Source organism: Thalassophryne amazonica, chromosome 12 (assembly GCF_902500255.1).
Source record: "Thalassophryne amazonica chromosome 12, fThaAma1.1, whole genome shotgun sequence".
Classification (NCBI taxonomy): domain Eukaryota; kingdom Metazoa; phylum Chordata; class Actinopteri; order Batrachoidiformes; family Batrachoididae; genus Thalassophryne; species Thalassophryne amazonica.
Genome location: NC_047114.1, coordinates 66,065,701 through 66,084,633, shown reverse-complemented (window position 1 = coordinate 66,084,633; position 18,933 = coordinate 66,065,701). Strand labels below are relative to the sequence as shown.

Below are 18,933 nucleotides of genomic sequence, written 5' to 3'. Positions count from 1 at the left end.
TAAAATTTTCACTGAAAACCAGCTTAATTTTTCGAACCGTGTCCACTTCGATGTGTCTCACAGGTTTAGAAAAAATTTTGATCAAACAAAGCGCCAGTCTCTCAGCAACTTCTCAGACAAAGGAATTCTGACGAGGGGCTGGATGACTCCTCCCACAAGGCGTGCTCACAGGCGAATGACGTCACCGACAGGCGTGGAAAAACTCACGCATGCGCACGAGGGTTCAAGCATGTCTGACGTAAAAACATATGAATGAAATCCATATAGTTTTTGAAAAAAATAAAAAGGACCGTTACTTTATTGACAGCCCTCATATATACACACACACATACATGCATATGTGTATATATATATATATATATATATATATATATATATATATATATATATATAAACGTGATTGGGATTGAAAAAGCGATAGGAGCATCATCTTTACAATATGTGAAATGGAGTTTAGGTGTGGTAAGGTGACATTAATGCAGGGATTTGTAAACGAGTTGTTATTGCACATGATTTGTGGACATATTAATACTGCACGTGATTGTGGACATATTATTGCATGTGGTTATTTCACAGTGTTATTGTACAGTCTGACAGCAGCAGGGAGGAACGACCTGCAGTATTGTTCCTTCTTGCATTGAGAGTGCCTCAGCCTGTCACTGAAGGAGCTGCTCAGCTCCACTACAGTCTGGTGCAGAGGGTGAGAGGAGTTGTTCATGATGGATTTGAACTTGGCTAACACCCTCCTCTCAGCCACCTTCTCCGGAGACTCCAGAGGACAGCCCAGGACAGAGCTGGACTTCCTGAATAGCTTGTTCAGTCTCTTTCTCTCCCGCTCTGTGCTGCCCGGGGCCCAACAGATGATAACATAGAGGAGAGCAGAGGCTACAACAGAGTCGTAGAAGGTCTTAAGCAAAGGCCTGCTCACTCCAAAGGATCTCAGTCTCCTCAGGAGGTGGAGGCGACTCTGGCCTTTTTTGTACAGGGCGTCAGTGTTGTGAGTCCAGTCCAGTTTGTTGTTGAAGTGAACACCCAGGTATTTGAGACTGTCCACAGACTCTATGTCCTCCCCCTGGATGTTCACCGGTGGGTGAGGTGGTGGTTTTCTCCTGAAGTCGATCACCATCTCCTTCGTCTTACTGGTATTGAGACACAAGTGGTTGGTGCCCCGGTGCTGCACCTTACCACCTCAGACTGACAGCCGTGCAGCCGCACGGACTGCGGGCGGTCAGTGAGGTAGTCGATGGTCCAGGCGATGAGATGTCCATCCACACCTGCATCCTCCAGCTTCCCCTGCAGCAGTGCTGGTCTGATGGTGTTGAAAGCGCTGGAGAAATCAAAGAACATGACTCTCACAGCGCTCCCGCTGGTCTCCAAGTGGGTGAGCACTCGCTGCAGTAGGTAGATGACGGTGTCATCTACCCCAATGTTAGGCCTGTAGGCAAACTGCAGTGGGTCCAGGATCTCGCTCACCACAGTGCAGAGGTGAGAGAGGACGAGCCGTTCCATGGTCTTCATGAGGTGGGAGGTCAGGGCAACTGGTCTGTAGTGGGCCAGTTCCTTGGAGTGCAGTGTTTTGGGAACTGGGACTACACAGGAGGTCTTCCACAGGGTGGGGACCGCCCCCAGGCTGAGGCTCATGTTGAAGATGTGGCTGAGGACCTCACAGAGCTCATCTGCACAGGTCCTCAGCAGCCTCGGGGGGATCCCATCAGGTCCTGCTGCTTTCCTCTGCTTCAGCCACAGCAGCTGGCCTCTCACCTCGGTTGGAGTTACAGTGAGGGGGGAGGGAGGGGGGAGCTGGTGCTGAATACATTCCCAGGAGAGGAGGGACGGGGTCCGAGGTGCAGTGGAGGTGACCGGGGGTAGAACGTGAAGGGTCAGAGGGACTGGAGGGCTGGCTGCTGGAGACATGTGGAGAGCCGGGAGCAGGCAGGGGGGCAGGCGTGGAGGAGCCAAAATGGTTAAAGTAGCTGTTTAGCTCCTCTGCGAACCGAGAAATTAAACTGTATTTGTTGTCATTGTGATACCTCATCCTGTTTTTTTTCTCTGTGTTTGAGGTGCGGCTCCATCCAGACATGGGTGTGGTGTCTGTTTCTGAAACCCTGTGCACTGGCAACATTTCCTGTATATTCGTTTTGTGAATTGTTTTGTAATTTGTGTCGGCAGCATGGCCCAAGCAGAGGGTCACCTCTTTGAGTCTGGTCTGCTTGAGGTTTCTTCCTCAGAGGGAGTTTTCCTTACCACTGTCATCTGTGTGCTTGCTCTGGGGGTTGGTAAAGTTAGACCTTACTTCTGTAAAGTCCCTTGAGGCAACTTTACTGTGATTTGGCACTATATAAATGAAATAAATTGAATTGAATTGACTCACATGTCATTCCAGCAAGGAGTGGTAAATCATCTATATATTAAAAGCGAAGTGGCCTCTGTGTTGTATGCGTGTACAACCCCTGGCAAAAATTATGGAATCACCGGCCTCGGAGGATGTTCATTCAGTTGTTTAATTTTGTAGAAAAAAAGCAGATCACAGACATGACACAAAACTAAAGTCATTTCAAATGGCAACTTCTGGCTTTAAGAAACACTATAAGAAATCAGGAAAAAAAAAATTGTGGCAGTCAGTAACGGTTACTTTTTTAGACCAAGCAGAGGGAAAAAAATATGGAATCACTCAATTCTGAGGAAAAAATTATGGAATCATGAAAAACAAAAGAACGCTCCAACACATCACTAGTATTTTGTTGCACCACCTCTGGCTTTTATAACAGCTTGCAGTCTCTGAGGCATGGACTTAATGAATGACAAACAGTACTCTTCATCAATCTGGCTCCAACTTTCTCTGATTGCTGTTGCCAGATCAGCTTTGCAGGTTGGAGCCTTGTCATGGACCATTTTCTTCAACTTCCACCAAAGATTTTCAATTTAATTGAGATCCGGACTATTTGCAGGCCATGACATTGACCCTATGTGTCTTTTTGCAAGGAATGTTTTCACAGTTTTTGCTCTATGGCAAGATGCATTATCATCTTGAAAAATGATTTCATCATCCCCAAACATCCTTTCAATTGATGGGATAAGAAAAGTGTCCAAAATATCAACGTAAACGTGCATTTATTGATGATGTAATGACAGCCATCTCCCCAGTGCCTTTACCTGACATGCAGCCCCATATCATCACGGACTGTGGAAATTTACATGTTCTCTTCAGGCAGTCATCTTTATAAATCTCATTGGAATGGCACCAAACAAAAGTTCCAGCATCATCACCTTGCCCAATGCAGATTCGAGATTCATCACTGAATATGACTTTCATCCAGTCATCCACAGTCCACGAATGCTTTTCCTTAGCCCATTGTAACCTTGTTTTTTTCTGTTTAGGTGTTAATGATGGCTTTCGTTTAGCTTTTCTGTATGTAAATCCCATTTCCTTTAGGTGATTTCTTACAGTTCGGTCACAGATGTTGACTCCACTTTCCTCCCATTCGTTCCTCATTTGTTTTGTTGTGCATTTTCAATTTTTGAGACATATTGCTTTAAGTTTTCTGTCTTGACGCTTTGATGTCTTCCTTGGTCTACCAGTATGTTTGCCTTTAACAACCTTCCCATGTTGCTTGTAATTGGTCCAGAGTTTAGACACAGCTGACTGTGAACAACCAACATCTTTTGCAACATTACGTGATGATTTACCCTCTTTTAAGAATTTGATCATCCTCTCCTTTGTTTCAATTGACATCTCTCGTGTTGGAGCCATGATTCATGTCAGTCCACTTGGTGCAACAGCTCTCCAAGGTGTGATCACTCCTTTTTAGATGTAGACTAACGAGCAGATCTGATTTGATGCAGGTGTTAGTTTTGTTTTATTCCTCAGAATTGAGTGAGTCCATATTTTTTCCCTCTGCTTGGTCTAAAAACGTAACCGTTACTGACTGCCACAATTTTTTTCCTGATTTCTTATAGTGTTTCTTAAAGTCAGAAAGTTGCCATTTGAAATGACTTTAGTTTTGTGTCATGTCTGTGATCTGTTTTTTTTTTTCTACAAAATTAAACAACTGAATGAACATCCTCCGAGGCCGGTGATTCCATAATTATTGCCAGGGGTTGTATGTGTATAGGGCTCCGATCACACAGAAACTGGGGAGAGCTGACATTTGGGGAGGTGATGGTCTAGTGGTTAAGCATTGGACTTGAGACCAGAGGATCCTCAGTTCAATTCCCATCCTGACTGGGAAATCACTAAGGGCCCTTGGACAAGGTCCTTAATCCCCTAGTTGCTCTCATTGTGTAGTGGGAGCCTTGCATGGCAGCAGCCTGACATCGGGATGAATGTGAGGCATTGATGTGTAAAGTACTTTGAGCATCTGATACAGATGGAAAAGTGCTATATAAATGAGGTCCATGTACCATTTGTTGTTTGGTATGCTTATGTATTTTGGGTCAAGGATGAATGCCACCAAACAAAGGACATTGATAATAGGGCAGCGCAGTCTCGTTTGGGGGAAGGTGCTAAAGGGGTAAAATATGATGCATATGATGTAATTTCTCTACTCCCAGAGTACAAACCACAGCATTTTCAATGGGGTTTTGAGCAAATTACATGCAACCAAAGGGAAAATGCAAAGAAAAAGTGACAATGCGGTGGGAAAGTGGACTTGTGTTGCAGTTTGTTTATGATCCGCAACAAAAAGTGTCGAAGCGGTTTTGCAGACGAGAGAACGGCGCTACTCTGGTTAGCTGTGCAGGCTAACACTTACCGACATGACGTCTCCTACCTCCTCACCTTTTCTTCTCCACCGGGAACCAAAAAAAAACTTTTTGCGACTGCTTCAGTGATTGCAGGCGAAAACAAAACCGTACACCATGTATCCATGTGAAGTTATGTTGTGTGTATATATTAAATGGAGGTCCCCTTAAGTGGTCAAATCCAGCGATATGAAAGAGGGTTCAAATGAGACTACGGCCTCCTATTACATTCTGGACTCATGCAATTCCGGCAGAGGGCAGTAAATCATCAATTCAAAACAAAGGGCCCTCTGTGTGTGTGTGTGTGTGTGTGTGTGTGTGTGTGTGTGTGTGTGTGTGTGTGTGTGTGTGTGTGTGTGTGTGTGTGTGTGTGTGTGTGTGTGTGTGTGTGTGTGTGTGCGCCCATGCCACGGGCAACAAGCTAGTGAAAATGTAATACATTTTGTGACGGTATCATGAATTAAAAAAAAACATGAGACTACGGTGTCAGAGAATGACGGTGGCATTGACAACGTAAGACTGAAAAACTGTCAGTTTTCTTTTGGGATTGTAGTGAGGTGACTAGAATTCTTGGTGGGGCGCGTATACAACCCCATCAGGCCCCACCTTAGAACTACATATGTTGCTGGAATTCTGCATATTTGAGTCTTCAAAAATTTATGTCTATGTACCAGCTGCCAGAAGTGACTCTGTGTCTCACAGGGGTCCTGCCCCTCAATTTGAGCACCACTGAAAGTGTTTTTTCCTCGTTTTCAGTATATGTTTGTTTACACATATAAATACAATATACAGCAAAGCATTAATCATTAATAGACTGTGCGAGTGTTGATTGTACACAGGGTATGGTATATCTGAGCAAGATATGAGTGACGTCTAGTAAGAAAGATGATGACTATTTGTGGAACTTGACACTTACTTTCAGACTTTTAGAATGAGTGGACATCACTGTGGATTAAATTATCATCTGCCTTTCCTGGCAGTAAGGTTGATTATTCATGTTGACAGGTTCAGTGCATTTCTGTCAGGTTTCTATTCAGTATTTTTCAGTCCTTCCATTCCTCTAAATCCCTCCCTCACTTCTGGAGCAGCTGGACTGTTATTTTTCTGCCCTCCCACCTGCTTCACCCACACACACTCACACGTGCTCTCAGTCTCTCACTGAGCTACATTTTGGTCCAGAGGGAGAAGTTCTAATGAAATATAATCATTCTTTTTTTAAATCACACTCTGCTGTTCTCTTATCTCCTCTCCCTCATTTTCACTATACCCACTTCACAGCATGCACCCACAATTTGCATTGCATTAATATAACAGATGTTTAATAAAAAACATAACATGAGACTTTAATGATCACTGAAAAGATCTGGATATAATACAGAGAACATGTTATAGCAGTTCACATTAAAGTCTATTACAAGCCAAACAATTTCCAGATCTCTTGTCATGAATTAAAATGTACATGAAGACATTTATTATTATTATTATCATCATCATCATTATTCTTTCAGCTGCTCCCATTAGGGGTCACCACAGCAGATCATTCGTTTCCATCTCTCCCTGTCCTCTATATCTTCTGTCACACCACCCACCTGCATGTCCTCCCTCAACACATCCATAAACCTCCTTTTTGCCCTCCCTCTTCTCCTCCTGCCTGGTGGCTCCATCCTCAGCATCCTTCTCCCTATATACCATGGGTCCTTCCTCTGCACATCTCCAAACCATCTTAGTCTCACTTCTTGAATTTGTCTCCAAACCGTCCTCTGATATGTTCATTCCATAGAAGTAGAGAGGTGGAATGCCAACTCAAGATCGTGTTCCACTGAGTTCTGTTTGTGAGATTGCGACCCTGAGATTTCAGCCACTCGGCCATGAGAGTTGGGGTATTTCACTTCCAGTCGTCTGCCAGCAATAGCACCAGATGCACTTTTAAAGCACAGTTTCCACATGTTTTCTTGCATTTTCTGCCGTGGCTTCAGCAGGTTATCCCTTTGAAATATGTTCAAAGTGTAGCTTGAATGAAGATCTTGTTGATTTTAAATTGCATTCAGGACAAAACTTGCTAATATTATTGATAAGAGCATGCAGACTGTCAGCAACTGTGGCAGAAAATCACAGTCAATGATCATTATTTATACATAAAACGTGTATAAAAATACAATAAAAGCACACATCATTCCTCATTTAAAAAAATCGTCATAGTAAAACTCATAAATATAACTGTATAAAACTCATAAATACCACAGTAAAGGTCATCAAACACCATAATAAAATCATCAATCAATAAAAATCAAACACCATAAAATAATTAAAGTATTCCTTTGAAGTAATAACACTTGGAGCATTTACCACATGATGGGGAGGCTGTTCCACAAAGTTAAATATAAAATATTTTCTTGAGTCATATCTGCATATTTGCACCTCAAAAATGTGAGAGTGACCTCTCAAACATAAATAAACCCCAGTAAGTCCCTTTGGCTGCTCCCTTGTTTTGCACTCGGGGTCGCCACAGCAAACCCAAGGTGGATTTGCATGTTGAAAGTTTTACGCCAGATGCCCTTCCTGACGCAGCTCCACATTACATGGAGAAATGTGGCAGGGGTCGGATTCAAACTGGGAACCTCCCGCACTGAAACCAAGTGCATTAATCATTTGGCCACCACCCTTGCTCTCAAACATAAACTCTATCTTGGAAAAAAAAATAATGGCCTGAAAAAGAAAAAATTTTATAGGGAGGGGGTTGGTTAGTCAGTCCAATGGCAACATGCAGAGATGTGTGCGATATCAGAAGGTTGCCGGCCTCACTGCAGCAATTTATATTTTTTAGCCAGGATTTCAAAGAAATATTGGCTGGCATCAATCTTGGAGATCCTGATATTGTTTCAGAAGAACCACGTTCTTTTGCTGAATAACAAAACTCATTGCTAAGAACAATTTGCATTTTATTTTCAGTCATAAATTATTTCGATATCACTGAGGTATTACACAGTCAACACGATGAAATATGCATCATTTATTTCAGTCCACACAAATCAAAGAAAATATGAGAGGCATCATGAAGGACCTGACACCTGCCTTCAGTTTCTGTGAAGCTGCCAAAACTGTGGAAAAGTCCCCAGCAAGCCCAGCGGGTTTGTATGATATTACAGAACTGTGCACATTGCTCGAGAAGCATCTGAGTTCTTGCATCATGAAGATGTCCAGGATATCTGGGATTAACCATGAGGCCTCACAGGTGGCATTCTACCAGACGACGGCTGACAGGATGACGCAGGTGACAGGAGACCACCACATGACTCTTGGATGCTGAGTCAAGCAGTTCTCAGTCTGGCAATGTGGATAGCCTTCTTCCCTCAGATAAAATATAGTATTTAGAGTAAAACAAAAATCATCAGTGTTTACAGATTTGATTGAGTTAATTGAGCTAATCTTGTCCATCCCCGTCATTCCCAGAGAGAATCGCGACATCTTCATCTCTGTCACGTCCAGCACTGCCTCCTGTCTTTTTATTAGTGTCACCGTCTCTAAGCCATACAACATAGCTGGTCTCTCTACTATCTTGTAGACTTTCACCTTCACTCTTGCAGATATTATTCTTATTATTAGTCACAAATCACTCCTTCCACCTTTCTCCACCCACTCCACCCTGACTGGACTCTCTTCTTCACCTCTCTACCACACTTTTCATTACTTTGGACAGCTGACCCTAATACCCCCATCTCACATACCCCGATTGAGGCCGAACTGCGTCAGAATGACACATCCGGCCACAATCGGGAAATATTGAGGTGCGGTCTGAAGACCAACGGACAGCATTCTAGGAGCAATCTACATATTTAGTCCCATTCTCTCGGTTGCAAGTGTTCAAAACACTCTTGGCGCCATCGAGATGTGACACACATCTGATGGCAGTCTATGTGCTGTTTTTTCATCATCTGATGGCAGTCTACATATTCTGACAGCATCAAAACAGCATCTGATGCGATCGTGGTTGATTGAGCTCTGAGATAGATTGGTCACAGCAAAGTCTGCCGGCGTGTTGTGGGATGTCCAACTCCACTGTACTCCGACCAGGGAGGGAAAAGCGAATGTTGATATGTATAACATGTATGTTGCACACATTCATCATGTACAGTGAATGTGAATAGCACGCAGTCAAACAGAAAGCACCATGTGCCACTGCACCTGTGTGGTCTCATGCGCAGTAATGCATCATTGCATGCATCAGAGCTGAATGGATCTCACCGCTGTAATATATATATTATTACTTGATCACCATCTAAACTCTGAAGGAGGTGTGACATGGAACTGTAACCCAGGCTGTGACAATGTTATTAAACATGAAACTCACTCCAGCACAGAACCAGGACAGTGCAGAGCACACTCCAGAAACCACAGCCTGTGGTGAAAAGCCTCTCACCAAGCTCCTGTGTGCTGCAAATAACCACACAAAAATTAAATCCCATGTGATAATCCAACCAACACCACAGTGTACAGACTTGCGTTGTGCTCCTGAAGTCAATCAATCAATCAATTTTTTTTTTATATAGCGCCAAATCACAACAAACAGTTGCCCCAAGGCGCTTTATATTGTAAGGCAAGGCCATACAATAATTAAGTAAAACCCCAACGGTCAAAACGACCCCCTGTGAGCAAGCACTTGGCTACAGTGGGAAGGAAAAACTCCCTTTTAACAGGAAGAAACCTCCAGCAGAACCAGGCTCAGGGAGGGGCAGTCTTCTACTGGGACTGGTTGGGGCTGAGGGAGAGAACCAGGAAAAAGACATGCTGTGGAGGGGAGCAGAGATCGATCACTAATGATTAAATGCAGAGTGGTGCATACAGAGCAAAAAGAGAAAGAAACAGTGCATCATGGGAACCCCCCAGCAGTCTACGTCTATAGCAGCATAACTAAGGGATGGTTCAGGGTCACCTGATCCAGCCCTAACTATAAGCTTTAGCAAAAAGGAAAGTTTTAAGCCTAATCTTAAAAGTAGAGAGGGTGTCTGTCTCCCTGATCTGAATTGGGAGCTGGTTCCACAGGAGAGGAGCCTGAAAGCTGAAGGCTCTGCCTCCCATTCTACTCTTACAAACCCTAGGAACTACAAGTAAGCCTGCAGTCTGAGAGCGAAGCGCTCTATTGGGGTGATATGGTACTACGAGGTCCCTAAGATAAGATGGGACCTGATTATTCAAAACCTTATAAGTAAGAAGAAGAATTTTAAATTCTATTCTAGAATTAACAGGAAGCCAATGAAGAGAGGCCAATATGGGTGAGATATGCTCTCTCCTTCTAGTCCCCGTCAGTACTCTAGCTGAATTAACTGAAGGCTTTTTAGGGAACTTTTAGGACAACCTGATAATAATGAATTACAATAGTCCAGCCTAGAGGAAATAAATGCATGAATTAGTTTTTCAGCATCACTCTGAGACAAGACCTTTCTGATTTTAGAGATATTGCGCAAATGCAAAAAAGCAGTCCTACATATTTGTTTAATATGCGCTTTGAATGACATATCCTGATCAAAAATGACTCCAAGATTTCTCACAGTATTACTAGAGGTCAGGGTAATGCCATCCAGAGTAAGGATCTGGTTAGACACCATGTTTCTAAGATTTGTGGGGCCAAGTACAATAACTTCAGTTTTATCTGAGTTTAAAAGCAGGAAATTAGAGGTCATCCATGTCTTTATGTCTGTAAGACAATCCTGCAGTTTAGCTAATTGGTGTGTGTCCTCTGGCTTCATGGATAGATAAAGCAGGGTATCATCTGTGTAACAATGAAAATTTAAGCAATACCGTCTAATAATACTACCTAAGGGAAGCATGTATAAAGTGAATAAAATTGGTCCTAGCACAGAACCTTGTGGAACTCCATAATTAACTTTAGTCTGTGAAGAAGATTCCCCATTTACATGAACAAATTGTAATCTATTAGACAAATATGATTCAAACCACCGCAGCGCAGTGCCTTTAATACCTATGGCATGCTCTAATCTCTGTAATAAAATTTTATGGTCAACAGTATCAAAAGCAGCACTGAGGTCTAACAGAACAAGCACAGAGATGAGTCCACTGTCCGAGGCCATAAGAAGATCATTTGTAACCTTCACTAATGCTGTTTCTGTACTATGATGAATTCTAAAACCTGACTGAAACTCTTCAAATAGACCATTCCTCTGCAGATGATCAGTTAGCTGTTTTACAACTACCCTTTCAAGAATTTTTGAGAGAAAAGGAAGGTTGGAGATTGGCCTATAATTAGCTAAGATAGCTGGGTCAAGTGATGGCTTTTTAAGTAATGGTTTAATTACTGCCACCTTAAAAGCCTGTGGTACATAGCCAACTAACAAAGATAGATTGATCATATTTAAGATCGAAGCATTAAATAATGGTAGGGCTTCCTTGAGCAGCCTGGTAGGAATGGGGTCTAATAAACATGTTGATGGTTTGGATGAAGTAACTAATGAAAATAACTCAGACAGAACAATCGGAGAGAAAGAGTCTAACCAAATACCGGCATCACTGAAAGCAGCCAAAGATAACGATACGTCTTTGGGATGGTTATGAGTAATCTGAAGTGAGCAAAAAAGAAATTAAAGTTCACTGGAAAAGATGCATCTGACGCATAGTGGGACTGCTGCAAACTTTCAGGTGTCCAGTGGCACACGCGCATGTGCGCTCTGCACACACGCTTAGTGGCTCATGCAGCCCAACGCTTTAACCACTAGACCAGGGGTACCCAAGTTCGGTCCTCAAGATCTACCTTCCTGACACTCTTAGTTGTCTCCCTGCTCCAACACACCTGAATCCCATGAAAGGCTCATTAAAAGCCTGCTAACAAGTCTTTCATGGGATTCAGGTGTGTTGGAGCAGGGAGACAACTAAGAGTGTCAGGAAGGTAGATCTCTATAGCCATCATCATATTTGTGTTTCTTCATTCTTTCATTTGTGTCTGTTGAGATCACAAATACAGCTGTCCACTTCAGGAGAGGTGACACACAGCTGCTTCAGACTTCATACGTGTTTGTAAGCTTCAGTACTACTAAGTTTCACTAGTTCCACATGGCAGTCATTAAACATCTGATTGCCATCATCATATTTTTGGGTCTTGATTGTTTCATTTGTCCTACCACAGTAGACATCACGGACACTGAGCAGTGCTGTCAGCTGTCCCACTGAGCTGCTGTCCCACTGTAGATGCCGTTTCAGTGCTGTTCCCTGTACAAACCTTCACGGTCACACTCTCCCAAAATCACATAAACTTGCACTGCTTTCTCACAGACACATGTAGAAATAAAACATAATACTTAGGTTGCATTTTCAGGAAAAGGGAATGGATAAAGCAGCTTGTTTTCAGCGGCTCGCTGGTTACTATGCGTGTTGCTGTGTGCGCGCACATCAGGGACCCGGATGTCCAACCGTACCTACGCCATTTGGCATGACCAAATTGTCAGGCCTTTGCAAATAAACAGCAGTAAAGATGACTATATCAGCAATGGTTGTGAGAGCACATACAGTTTGTTTTCAGTGGCGACCCAAAATGGCGGCCGTAACTACACGGACGTGACGTAGGCTCGACCGTACCTATTAAAAAAAATTCCTGTTTCCAAGCTGTATCTTTACTCCTTCACCCCCTAATTTGCATAAAACAACATTTTATCACATGTTCTACAAGTTTGCCTGTATTGGCTGTATAAAATAAAATGATACTTCTATTTCTAGGGTTTTTTGACCTGCTGAATTGATGCTAGCAAGCTGTATTTCTACGCCATAACCTCCAATTAACATAAAACAACATGGCTGCCTAAATTATAACATTTTTCAAAAGCTTGCTTTTTCTTTTTTCTTTTTTTCCTTCTTTTTTTTTTACTCAGGGAAAAAAAATAAACTTCTATTTCCATGTATTTTGACCTGCTGAATTGATGCTAGCAAGCTGTATTTCTACTCTTTACCTCCATTTAGCATAAAACAACATGACTGCCTAATTTATAAAATTTTTCAAAAGCTTGCTTTTTCTTTTTTCCTCCAGAAAAGAAAATTAAACTTCTATTTCCAAGTATTTTGACCTGCTGAATTGATGCAAGCACGCTGTATCTCTACTCCTTCACCCCTAATTTCCATAAAACAACATGGCTGCCCGTTTTATCAAATTTTCTACAAGTTTGCCTGTATTGGCTCTATAAAATGAAATGAAAAACTAGAAGGAGAGAGCATATCTCACCCATATTGGCCTCTCTTCATTGGCTTCCTGTTAATTCTAGAATAGAATTTAAAATTCTTCTTCTTACTTATAAGGTTTTGAATAATCAGATCCCATCTTATCTTAGGGACCTCGTAGTACCATATCACCCCAATAGAGCGCTTCGCTCTCAGACTGCAGGCTTACTTGTAGTTCCTAGGGTTTGTAAGAGTAGAATGGGAGGCAGAGCCTTCAGCTTTCAGGCTCCTCTCCTGTGGAACCAGCTCCCAATTCAGATCAGGGAGACAGACACCCTCTCTACTTTTAAGATTAGGCTTAAAACTTTCCTTTTTGCTAAAGCTTATAGTTAGGGCTGGATCAGGTGACCCTGAACCATCCCTTAGTTATGCTGCTATAGACGTAGACTGCTGGGGGGTTCCCATGATGCACTGTTTCTTTCTCTTTTTGCTCTGTATGCACCACTCTGCATTTAATCATTAGTGATCGATCTCTGCTCCCCTCCACAGCATGTCTTTTTCCTGGTTCTCTCCCTCAGCCCCAACCAGTCCCAGCAGAAGACTGCCCCTCCCTGAGCCTGGTTCTGCTGGAGGTTTCTTCCTGTTAAAAGGGAGTTTTTCCTTCCCACTGTAGCCAAGTGCTTGCTCACAGGGGGTCGTTTTGACCGTTGGGGTTTTACATAATTATTGTATGGCCTTGCCTTACAATATAAAGCGCCTTGGGGCAACTGTTTGTTGTGATTTGGCGCTATATAAAAAAATTGATTGATTGATTGATTGATTTCCATGTATTGTGACTTGCTGAATTTAAAAAATGATGCTTGCAACTGTATCTTTACCCCCTAATTAGCATAAAACAACATGGCTGACCTGCTGAATCCAAAATTTGCAATTGGCAAGCTGTATCTCTACCCCTTCACCCCAAGTTTGCATAAAATGGCAAGACCAACCATTTTACTTATTAGTCTGCTTGTACATGTTCCAGAAATAAAATGAAAAATGTCAAGTATTTTGGTGAGACTAACTGCAAAATAACTATATTAAGGCAGTACATGCAATCCTTTATCCCCAATTTGCATAATCAAGATTAGTATTTTCAACACTGTTATGACTCCACTTAATCACATGTAATTAACCCCTTAATGCCTATTGTCGCATATATGCTACAATATTTGAGTCAAATATGCAACATACCAAACTGACCAGTATGCCTGTTGTCGCAAATTTGCAACATACCATTATTATTATTATAACATTATAACATAAATTATTACCATAATACCAAAATTACTATTTATTTTTTGTGCAAAAGTGAAATTAATAATCTCAACATTATTTACCATCTACTTAAAAACATTTTTTATATACAGCTATATTAGGACATTTTCATTTTAAGGTCTTAACTAGAGTAGCTAGCGATGCCAAATTTTCCAAGGTAATAACTTCTGTCAGTTTTACACATGTAGGAAATTAAAATAAATCTAAACTCATGCTTATTTTATATTGACAGTTTGTAACGAAACACGTTTCTAGGAAAAAGTTTAAAATATGGGGAAAATGTGTACATATGAAACTAACACTGTTTGTGAGAAACAAATATCAATATTCCCATAAGTCTAACATGAACATTAAACTATCTTGTACACAAAACTATATATAATAAAATTCACATTTCTCAAGCAACTTTTGTATTTATAGAAACATTTTAACATACAGAACAACAAACAGGTTTTAACAAACACTAGATGTACGATGCATCCACATTGCAGCAGTTAGAGCTACATTTGCATGAACCACAGCAAAGCATGCCAGACTTTCTGAATTCGCAGTGACAAGAGGAACAGCCAGATGTGCAACTACTGCTCACAAGTTGCAAGCAGGATTCGGGTATAAGGAGCAGTGTCAGCAGAGTTGGCATTAGCTGCCCATTCCTCGTCTCCCAGCACATGCTGGTTTGGACAAGAGCTTTGTTTGCCTGCAGCCAAGCTACTGCCTGAAGATGACTCCTGTTGATATGAAGTTGTGCAACATCACAAACAAACTTGATCAAACAGGCGGCCATGTTGTTTTATGCAAATTAGGGGGTGAAGGAGTAAAGATACAACTTGGCAACAGCAATTTTTGAATGCAGCAGATCAAAATACTTAAGAATCCTTCTGCTGGCTGCTTTTAACAGAAAAAAAAAACAGAATGTTGATGACACAGTGCATTGTGGGTCGATTTTGCCTACATGCTATAGTGAGAACTGAATCACAGTGCTCCTTTTTGCTCTTTAGTGTACCCTGTTTGTAAGATTGCCCCTAACTATTGGACCCATTTCAACTTATCTTTAAATATAATTATAAACTACAGTACAAAGAGTCATTATTTTTCCTTCATGCTGTTTTCTTCAGTCCAAGTACAATGTTGTAACTGATTTGGTTAGAATATTATAACACAATGTTTATGAATGAAATCCTGCTTGTCCAAGATTCCATCCACATGATATACGGACGCTGCTGCTTCAAGGCAAGCATGTAGGTTTAAATGCATAAAGACGCCAAAGGCCACTGTGGCCTATATTTATAGCCCATATATCAGCTATAATTAGTTATGATTTGTGTCACTGCATAAGCAGCCTGTAGCATTTAATACTCAGTAATGTCACTACATCAAGCAGTTAGACATGGTTCTGAAGGGACAGACGAGCTTCTTACAAAGAGGTTTAAGAATGTTTAGCCTTTAACTCTTAATCTGGCGTTTGTGCCATAAATTTGCTTAGTTGAAATGATTATTTATTGTAAAAGCCTGAAAACGAATCTCTTGCAATGTATTTTTTGTCCATATAATCTGAAAACAAAATAAATCATTGCCTCTTGGCCTAAATGAGGATTTTAAAACTCTTTCTAGTTAGATAAAAGCATGGTTGTGGCGCCATCAACTGCTCAAAAATGGACAATGAATGTATTGTTTTGTGTGTGCAGAGATTGTGAGAGCGATGACACATGTCATCAACCAGGGAATGTCCATGTACTGGGGGACGTCACGGTGGTCTGCTATGGAGATCATGGTGAGTGAAAATCTGAAGTACTTCTGTTCACTAAACCTTAGTTAGGAACGTACACAGAACGCACCGCTCATTGTTACACCAGCAGATGTGCGCAGGAACTTGAGGAGAATAAACCCACGTAGAGCAGCTGGCCCAGATAACATCCCAGGGCATGCACTCAGTGTCTGCTCATCAGAACTGACTGATGTGTTCGTGGATATATTCAACCTGTCACTTGCACAAGCTTTTGTGCCATCGTGTTTCAAGAGTACTACCATCGTGCCCATTCCAAAGAAAAGTGCTGTGACCTGCCTAAATGACTATCGCCCTGTGGCACTCACTCCAATTGTGATGAAGTGCTTTGAGAGGATAGTCATGACTCATATCCAGGAGAGCATTCCTAATACCATAGATGCTCTTCAGTTTGCGTACCATCAGAACCGCTCCACAGATGATGCAGTCAATACTGCCCTTCACACAGCCCTCACTCACCTGAGGGAAAGGATATGTATGTCAGAATGCTGTTTATCGACTATAGTTCAGCATTCAACACTGTCATACCATACAAACTTATAGAGAAGCTCCTCGCCCTTGGACTGACACCTGCCATTTGCAACTGGGTGTTGAACTTCCTTACGAATAGACCCCAGTCAGTCAGAATCGGCAGTCGTACATCCAGCACAAGAACAGTGAACACTGGGGTCCTCCTGGGCTGTGTGCTGAGTCCCCTCCTGTACACACTCTTCACACACGACTGTGTGACCTCTCAGAATAACACCAGTACCATCAAGTTTGCCGACGATACTACAGTCATTGGTCTGATCACTGGCGGGGAAGAGACAGCATACAGGAAGGAGGTGGCTGAGCTTGTGGCCTGGTGTCATGACAACAATCTTTTATTAAATGCAGACAAGACCAAAGAAATGATTGTTGATCCGAGGAAGAAGCAGGTGCTGCACACACCCCTGTATATAGGTGAAACGGAGGTGGAGAGGGTGAGAACTTTCAAATTCCTTGGCATCCATATCAGTGAGGATCTCACCTGGTCTCACAACACACAGACCATCATAAGGAAGTCCCAGCAGCGATTATACTTTCTGAAAAGACTAAAGAAATTTGGCATGCCAGCCAAAATTCTCAGCACCTTCTACAGGAGTACGATTGAGAGTGTTCTCACCAGCGCCATCACAGTCTGGTATGGAAACTGCACTGCTCAGGACAGAAAGGCTCTCCAGCGTGTGATCAAGACTGCTCAGTCCATCTCAAGAGCAGCCTTTCCCTCACTACAGGACATTTATCACACCAGAGTCATCAGGAGGGCCCAGAATATAATCAAGGACAGCACTCACCCCCTATACAACCTCTTTACACTCCTACCTTCAGGCAGATGTTACAGGAGTGTGAAGTCCAGGACCACAAGACTAACAAACAGCTTTTATTCACAGGCCATCAGGCTTATAAACACATCATACACTACCTCCTCTCCCTTCCCACCCGGAACTGTTTTTTAATTTTTGCCTGTTTACACTAGATTGCACCTTAAATACACCGTACGGCTGCTATTAAAATACTGTTTACATAGGTTTATTTATATTTGTTCTGAATACTACTGTCCACATCCATTACTCGTGATTTGCACTCTCTGAATCGCTGCTCCACATATTTGCACAATTTGCACAATAACGTAAGTGTTTTTTTATTATTATTTTAAACATTTCGCCTTTTCCTCTCTCTCTCTTTCTTTCTTTTTAAGATTATATTGGTGAATGGAGGAATAGCAAAGTAAGAATTTCATTGTATAGTGTAACTGCCTGTTTCTGCTGTACATATGACAATAAAACTCTTGAATCTTGAATCTTGAATCTTTCTCAACATCATTGTTACTCACTGAGCCATTCATGGATTCAGTTTAAACTTAATCTTTTTAATATTTATAAGAACACTTTGATGTGCATGATCTCCAAAATGCTTGAATATTATGAATGTAGTGGTTTTGCTCACCTTAATTTTACAATGATGATTGTTATGTCAGAAATATCACTGCATAACTTGACATTTTACTCCACTTCACTGTGTTCAACATCACGTCTGGCAGACAGATGCTTAGCCTGGAAGCTGGATGCACACACCACATGCATGAGATAGCAAGAGCCTCAAGCGAGTTCCAGTATGGAACATTTGATGCTGTCATGGCGAGTGATGCAAAACATTTGATCCCATCATGACAGAGGATGCAGAGAGTATGATGCTGTCATGAGCGGTGATATGAAAAGGTTTGATAGGAGATGCTCAGCATTTAAAGGTGCTGTGAGTGGTGATGCAGTGCATGTGATATGATTATGGGGGCTGATGCAGCAAGTTTGATCCTGTCATGGTGGGTGATGTAGACCATTTTATCCAGTCATGGCAGGTGATAAGAAAAGTTTGGTCCTGTCATGCTGGGTGATGCAGAGCATTTAATGCAGTCAGTACAGATGATGTAGAGCATGTGATACTGTCATGGGGGGAGTTGCAGGATGATTAATGCCGGAATGGAGGTGAACATTTGATCCTTTCATGGCAGGTGAGATGGAACATTTGATCCTTTCATGGTGGGTGAGGTAGAATATTTGATCCTTTCACAGTGGATGAGTTGGATGGAACCTTTCATGACAGGTGAGGTAGAATATTTACTTCTTTTATGGCAGGTGGGGTGGAACCTTTCCAGCCCAGTCTCACATTTCTTTTTTGTCCTCCCGTCATGAAATGAGTCAAATTCTCGTGACAGGGTTTTTTTTAACTCGCTATTACTAACCCTACCCCTAACCCTAACCTTAACCATAACCTAATCCTACCCCTTCCCCTCACCCTAAGCATAACTCCCCCTGAACACCCCCCCCCCCCCCCATGACGAAAATAAAGCGCTTTTCGGCAAAATATCACGAACCAATAGATTAATGTATATTTCGTGCTGCTGAATCATGACTTGC

General features: G+C 42.0%; 1 protein-coding gene across 2 annotated transcripts in view; it reads left to right on the top strand.

The window, feature by feature from the left end:
* Positions 1-18,933, top strand: part of kcnab1b (potassium voltage-gated channel, shaker-related subfamily, beta member 1 b) — a 154,366-nt gene that overhangs the window by 105,873 nt on the left and 29,560 nt on the right. For both annotated transcript variants that reach the window (XM_034183008.1, XM_034183007.1), the window contains exon 9: positions 15,900-15,985. In XM_034183008.1, coding sequence (XP_034038899.1) covers positions 15,900-15,985 — 86 coding nt within the window. The remainder of the gene's footprint in view (positions 1-15,899; positions 15,986-18,933) is intronic.